Raw genomic sequence first — 7676 nt, forward strand, 5'->3', positions numbered from 1 at the left:
TACCAGAAACCAGGTTTCGATACCCGTGGTGAGCAGAGCACAGATAACCCATTGTGTAGCTTTGTGTTTAACTACAAACAAACAAATAAACACTCAACATTGAGTGTTTAGTTAAATAAAAACAACATTTTGGTGTTATAAGGTCATCTATTTCTAGTATTAATACGTCTTCTATACACCAATATGCACTACAGAAATTACATAATAAATTTTATGGTATACGTGTATCAATATGATACATGTATTTCTATTTGTCACAGTGCTATCATAAAGTCAAAGTGAATAAAAATGATAATGCAACATTTGAAGCTCCAAGTAGTTTAACCTTGAAAATGGTAAAGTCAAATTAAATTATTTCTCGAATTAAACTATGGAGATTTTTATGTGATAAAAACATACCTCTGTGGCAAGTGTTGGATACAAGGATGAAAAATCATACTCCCATCCATTCTGACACGGCACTACGTCCACATCTTCTAATAACAATGGATATCCCACTGACACATTCTGTTGAATCTCTGTTACATTTACATTATACTGCTTACACTGCTGATATGTATGTTGTGCATCAGCTGTTCCTTTTGGCAAAGTTAAGTTCTTCCACTCTTCCAGGGTGAAGTTTGAACTACCAGGTTGCTCAACATAACACCAATGGTTGGGCACCATTATAATAAAAAACTGGGTAAAGTACACCAGTGCACATAATGCTGCTGATGGGAAGATCAAGAAAGCACAGAGAAGTTTCTGGTATAGTCCAAAATCTCCAACCTGTTTCAGTGCTTGGTTGAAATCCATGACTTGAATGTTCTTACATCTGCATCTTGACATAGAATAAAAAAAAAAAGACAATACTTGAGATTCTTTACAAAATTCTTTGTATAAGATTAAAAACTGGCTTTAATCCACTCAGTATTCTAGTTATTTTCCCTTCTAAATGAAGTGCACGTAGGAGCTTGTGACAGAGAGTTCAGTGACAGGGATATCTGTTATCAGAAACTTGAGTTACCCAACTTTCAACAACTCAGATAGTTGCATGAACACTTACAGTTCTAGAATTTCAAACATTCAGTTTTTTCTACAACTAATTCTCATTTAGAAAAATCCCTTATACTAATTCACAAAAGAAAAACTTTCCAGAGACAATTTTTAAGAATGTATTAAAACATCTGACTCAAGTTAGAAGATTTCAGTCATGAAATTAGAGACGTTAAAAATGTGATATTGTAAGATGAATCAGTTATATGAAAGAACTCGTGCTGGAGAGGAAGTCTACTTTTTGTTTGTTTCTATATAGTTATGCATAAAGCTACACAATGGGCTATCTGTGCTCTACCTGCCACAGAATCAAAACCCGGTTTCTAGTGTTGTAAGTCCCAGACATACTGCTATACCACCGAGGGCATCTACTTTTTAAAATGTAAGAAAAAATAAAAAACAACCAAATAAAATGTTATTATCATATTACATATGTTGTATTGTTATCTTAAAAATAGAAGGTTAAAAATGTGCGTGTTATAAACACTAAATGGATGTGAAATTTATTTTATCCAGATCATATACAATTTTAAAGAATATATAATAACATGAATTTTATATTTCTACTACACTACGAATATTAATTGAATGTTATACATTGCAGAATTTTCTTTCTAACACCTTATAGACAATCTGTAAAAGTTCCATGTAATGCTGCTTCCTTTCATGAAGTATTTGTATTATTTTTGGCTTTAGAAACTAGTGTATGTTTCTAATACATGCTACAAGTGTGTATTGTGTGCAATGTGTTGTTTAATCATGTATGAATTAATTATTTTGTACGCATTCATACAACATGTGTACACACAACTCAGGGTTATTTTTATATGGTGTACTTGGGTAACATACCCCTCAACCCCACTTAGAGTAGAAATACTTATTGTGATGTCAACAAAACATATGTTTTGGTGATCTTTTTAAGTGATTTTACATATTTTAACCTCTAAACAAGGTTTATCTATGGAGCACTTTATTAATAATCATATCTAAAATACATTTGTGCTTATATCACTTTGATATAATACACACATTCAAACTATAACTAAACAATAAATACACACCAGCTTATAAGCTGCAGTGGTTAGTCAGTGGTCACTATAAAGCAGCATGATAATGGCAAAACCTATAACCAGTAAGAACTAGCCAGCAAGGTAACAGTAAAAACTTACAGCTATTATGAACCAGCATCATAACAGTAAAAACTTATAATCAATATAAACCAGCATATTAACAGTAAAAACTTACAACCAATGTGAACCATCATGGTAACAGTAAAAACTTACAACCAATGTGAACCACCATGGTAACAGTAAAAACTTACAACCAAATATGAACCACCATGGTAACAGTAAAAACTTAAAACCAGTATAAACCAGCATGGTAACAGTAAAAAATTATAATAAATATGAACTAGCATGTTAACAGTAAAAACCTTATAGATGAACCAGCATGGTAACAGTAAAAATTTAAATCTAATGTTAATAACAATGGTAACAGTAAAAACCTATCAAGGAAACTCCACTCTTAATAAAAGTATGTTCTAGTGTACCCTGACCATATCAGTCTATTCCAGAACATGGCTAGTAGGATCTTCAAAAATTGGTTTGGGGGTATTTTATTATTCATCCTTGAAGTCTGTGATATGGATAGCTTGTTGAGCTGTAATATTTAGAATTTGCTGATAATACTATGATTCTGAAAAGAGATGATACTGGTGAGTGTTCCTCTCATTCAGAAGGAAAGAGATGATACTGTTCAGTGTTCCTTTCATTCAGAAGGGAAGAGATGATACTGTTCAGTGTTCCTTTCATTCAGAAGGGAAGAGATGATACTGTTCAGTGTTCCTTTCATTCAGAAGGAAAGAGATGATACTGTTCAGTGTTCCTATCATTCAGAAGAAAATAAATGATACTGTTCAGTGTTCCTATCATTCAGAAGGAAAGAGATGATACTGTTCAGTGTTCTTTCATTCAGAAGGAAAGAGATGATACTGTTCAGTGTTCCTTTCATTCAGAAGGAAAGAGATGATACTGTTCAGTGTTCCTATCATTCAGAAGAAAATAAATGATACTGTTCAGTGTTCCTATCATTCAGAAGGAAAGAGATGATACTGTTCAGTGTTCTTCTCATTCAGAAGAAAAGAGATGATACTGCTCAGAGTTCCTATCATTCAGAATATATGAACAGTTTTAGTGATTGAGCCAGAATACGGAAAAATTAGTTTCAATGTTTACAGATGCACAATAATGCATTTAGAGCATAATTATAATTTCAAAGCAGTGGCTTTACTCCTTATCTCAAAGAAGTACTAATGTTCTTAAAACAAAAGCATGACATACATGAGCTTGTTGAAAATGCTTGAGCCTATCAGCCATGGTAAATAAAACTTTATATGGTTCTGATAGATATTTATAGGAACTTTCAGTGTAAAAATAGAAAAGTTATTTTAATCTTATATAACACTTTTATGAGGCCTCCTTTAAAATACTACATTAAATTTGTATCTTTTAAACATGGACAATATCACAGTGCTGGAAAGTGTCCAGAGACAGGATGCTAGAATAACTGGTTTAAAATGTTAGAACTATAAGCAGATGTTTAAAGGTTTGTGCATATTTTCTCTGAAGCACATAAGAACCAGGAGTTTATTGATGTAGGTGCATGGAATTGACAGTTTTTTGGACAATCTGCCTGTGGATAGTCTATTTCACATGTGGACTAAAATGGCTGGAAACACAAACATAAATATTAGCTTTGGGTAATAATTTAAACGTGTATACCAAAACTTGTTCTTTAAGAACATTATTTCTCTCTTTTGTATAATAAACTAATGGAATAGTTTACCTAAATATGTGATGTATAAATTTAAATGTTTGATGGATTGATAAAAAAGAATTACATTAAGTTTTGGTTTTGATATATTGGTGGAGAAGTAGCCAAATGGTTGGCATTCTGTTCCCTTGAATAATTTAATATACTTAATGATATTGATATATCTGCCCTGGCTTATTTTTGAACTAAGACACTTTGCAACATCCGAGTCTGGAGAATGGTTTCTTATGAACCTGTCTTCTGTAGCAAAGTTTAAATTTCATTCTAACTGTTCCCATGTGTTTTTACTCCATACCACACTTGTTCTACAATCTACAGCATATGACCAAAAACATCAAGCCAATAATGCAAAATATTATCCATCAACTTTAGGTCCACAGTGAACTCTGGTCATCTTATAACTAATGATTACTTAATACACAATACCAACTAGGAAAATGTGTAACATGGATGGTCTGATTTCCTCTTCAGTCAACTGAGCCAGCTTTCAGAAGTGGACAAACAATGTAGTTTCGTACCACTGCAATGAATCAAAATGTCCAGATATTTGTCGTAACCAGTACTTGAACCTGGAATTTTCCAACTCACACCAGTTAATAAGTCTAGCTGATATTAATGCTCTTCCAAATGACAGAATAGACTTTACAAGCTCTCAAAGTCATGTAAATTTAATATTAACACATATATATATACTATTTTCCATCTCAACAAATAACAGTGCAGACTTTTGTATCATGACACACAGATACTGCACGTTGGTTGAGTTTTCCAAAAGGAAATTCAGAAGTTGAATATGATATCCTCCATATAGAACCCAAATTTACATTAAAACAAGGGCATGAAACTCATATTGCAGCATTGTAATAGCTAACAAAAACCTTTCAATTCTAAATCACACTAATAGTAAAAAAAAAAAAAAACAGACAATGCTAAGTCATTCAGCACAATAACCTATCTCCAAGTTGTATGGTTTGAAAATTAAGTTAAATTTTTTTATACAGAATTTGAACTAATACTTATCTTGATAAAACCCTATGGTTCTTGATATTCTTCAATCCATTATGAAAGTGTTTTGATCAAGTGAATTTTGTCTGGAGATAAGTCTATCAACCCAAAAAAACAAGTCTTTCTACCTTTTCAACAGTTTAAAAATATCATTTGTAATTTTTCCTCATTCTAAATAGACAATTTTTATATGCTCAAATGTTTCAAATCAGGAGCTATTCTAGTAACTAGCCATCTCTAGATCATTTTCGGTAACTGAATTGTCTTCTGCTGGTAAACTAACTACATAATAGTATATTCTTAGTCATATAGACAGTAATACCCTCTTTAATCTTATGACTCTAGCAACTGTTTAATAATTTCAGTTATGCTATTCACCAAAACTCCTTTCTCTGAATGTGACTTCACTAATACATCACTTCACTTTTTTCTCACACTTGTACCACACACTAAAGTCCTTTTTTTTTTATTGGCAAGTACATAAACTACTCCTCTCCAAATTACACTTCAAGGTATTCTTATTTCTAAATGATCAAAACTGTTTAGATCCTATCGAGTTATTGATATGTTTCCCCGTATAACAAACACAGTTGGAAAATGGGACAAGAAAGAAACTCCTAATAATATTTACGAGCTACACTGTACTGTCTTGTACAAACATAAAGCTTAAATTATTTTCTATTAAACTAATGTTATACTAACCATGCTGCATAATATTAATAGAATGAAGGCTCTAGAACAATAATAATATTGATACAATAACATATTGGATAACATACTTAAATGAATATTTACTACTTCCAGTTTGTGAATAAGTATTTGTGTGATAGAGAACATATGGAAGAAATATATTTATTATATTGTTTTTCATGAGATATTTCTGAACAACTGCACAATCACACACATATGCCTAAACGGTCACAAAGATGCCATTCTTAGCAAGCTGGATGAAATAATACCATAATTGAATTAGTTGACTACAACATAATAATTCTACCTCCATTCACATGCTGTTTGGTATCATTGCCATTTCACATGTACAGTACATTACCACTGATTTAGTTATATGTAGCTGTTAGATTATGATTTTAAAAGAAAGATAAACAATCAAAACAGCTAAGAGAACATGCCAACTGTGGTTGTTTGCTTAATTCCACTAGATACCAACTTCAAGCAGAAGTTTAGTAAAATCTCATTAAAAAAGTAGTTTTAAAAATCACATATATTAATATATTTATTTCAAAACCATAACCATAGCTTCAATGTGAAAATTTTCAAAAGGGGGGTGGGGGTGGTGGTGGTGGAATGTATGTTATCAAACATGACATGGAAAACTGGCCTCAAATCAATGTGCATACACATTTGTGCTGTAACTATACTTTTGTAGCTCCTACATTACACTCAGAAAGATTGAACTTGGGGTAGTTTTTAAGTTAATACATGTATTTTTTAATAAAAAGGATATGTCTAACAATGTGTTAATAAGCTATACCTATGTAACGTCATGGTGTAACCAATTTTGGTTAGAATAGATGAAAATTTTGTAAGATTATTAGAATAATCAGAAATTTTGTTTTAATTGTTTTTCACAATATATTTACTTTGATACTATTTAAATTTTTGTTTTAAAAAAGTTGACGCCCTCATAGCGCTTATAACGGAACAAAATGGTATTGCCACACTATCGGTATTACGTACATTCATCACGTATCATTGTAATTGTACGGTCCAAACACCATCAGTATCACAATTAAAACTTGATTTTTATGTATGAGAAGAATTAGTTATACTGAAAATCCGATAAGATTTTAAAAAATGGAAAATATCTACACCTAGGCTTCTCGACTTTCATTTTAGATTTAATAGAACAAAGTAATAAAAATACCAAAAAATGACTATTTTCCTCAATTCTAATATTCATCCAAACATACGTAACACTAACACTGACCTTTATGGTCACCTCTAATTACCGAAAACATAATAAGTTTTGTAATTTACCGTTTTTCTTACTTTCGATGAAGTAATTGTTAAGAAGTTCATGAAAATTCTAGATACGCTATATATGATAAAGCATTTTTTATATTATATTAACATAAACTTTATAAAAAGCTGTTGTTACAGTGAAAGATAAGTTTAGTAAACGGAATAAATACTCATTTGTTACACAGCTTCAGTCTCACCATATATGTATAAAATCCAGTTCCGTTCATCGTCGTCCAACATATAACAAAATGTTATATAGAACTAAGAGGATTAATGAGCGTCTTCTCATATATATATATATAAACCAAACTAGCTACAATCAATCAACAACATATGATTATGACGCAACTTCCATGCACTAAGAAATTTTATACGTAAAAGAATAAAAAAAACGCATTTTTTTTTCTGTTATGTCATCAAGAATGTGTATGTAAATAAAACTTAGTAGAACTATTAAAATAAACCACGTCGCTAATAGAAAACAAATAAATTAAATTTGGTCGTAGTAGACATGTGTAGCCATCCACTTATGTAGATGGCTCTGGAATAGTGCTTTCGACTTTTCCTGAGAGCGCTATCTTCGTTATATCTTACGAAATAATTAGAATGGAATTATTTTCTTCCAGTACCTTCTGCAGTGGAATCAAAAATAAAGTGTAATGTTAGATAACCTTTAGAAAACCCATATCTTCAGAATTAGTTTTTTATTATCTATCTGTTTCAGTCAAGCAAAATAAAGATGTTTTGAAAAATTCAACATGAACACCTAATAATGAATAATATTCTTTAAAAATGCATCTTGATAAGAGAGTTAGCACAAA

At 31.2% G+C, this 7676-nt stretch overlaps 1 protein-coding gene across 3 annotated transcripts in view; it reads right to left on the reverse strand.

Annotated features, from left to right (window-relative positions):
• The window catches only part of LOC106471115 (carcinine transporter-like), a 29348-nt gene extending 21981 nt beyond the window's left edge, over positions 1-7367 (reverse strand). Inside the window, exons 1-2 of one of the 3 annotated variants that reach the window (XM_013931704.2) lie at positions 7053-7367; positions 400-814 (exon numbers count right to left, since the gene is read on the reverse strand). In XM_013931704.2, the coding sequence (XP_013787158.1) occupies positions 400-795 (396 nt within the window). In that variant the 5' untranslated portion in view covers positions 796-814; positions 7053-7367. The other 2 variants (XM_022399733.1, XM_022399734.1) reach the window with 2 other exon arrangements.
• Positions 7368-7676: the final 309 nt, after the last annotated feature.

The sequence above is a fragment of the Limulus polyphemus genome, unplaced genomic scaffold (genome assembly GCF_000517525.1).
Source record: "Limulus polyphemus unplaced genomic scaffold, Limulus_polyphemus-2.1.2 Scaffold4416, whole genome shotgun sequence".
Classification (NCBI taxonomy): Eukaryota; Metazoa; Arthropoda; class Merostomata; order Xiphosura; family Limulidae; genus Limulus; species Limulus polyphemus.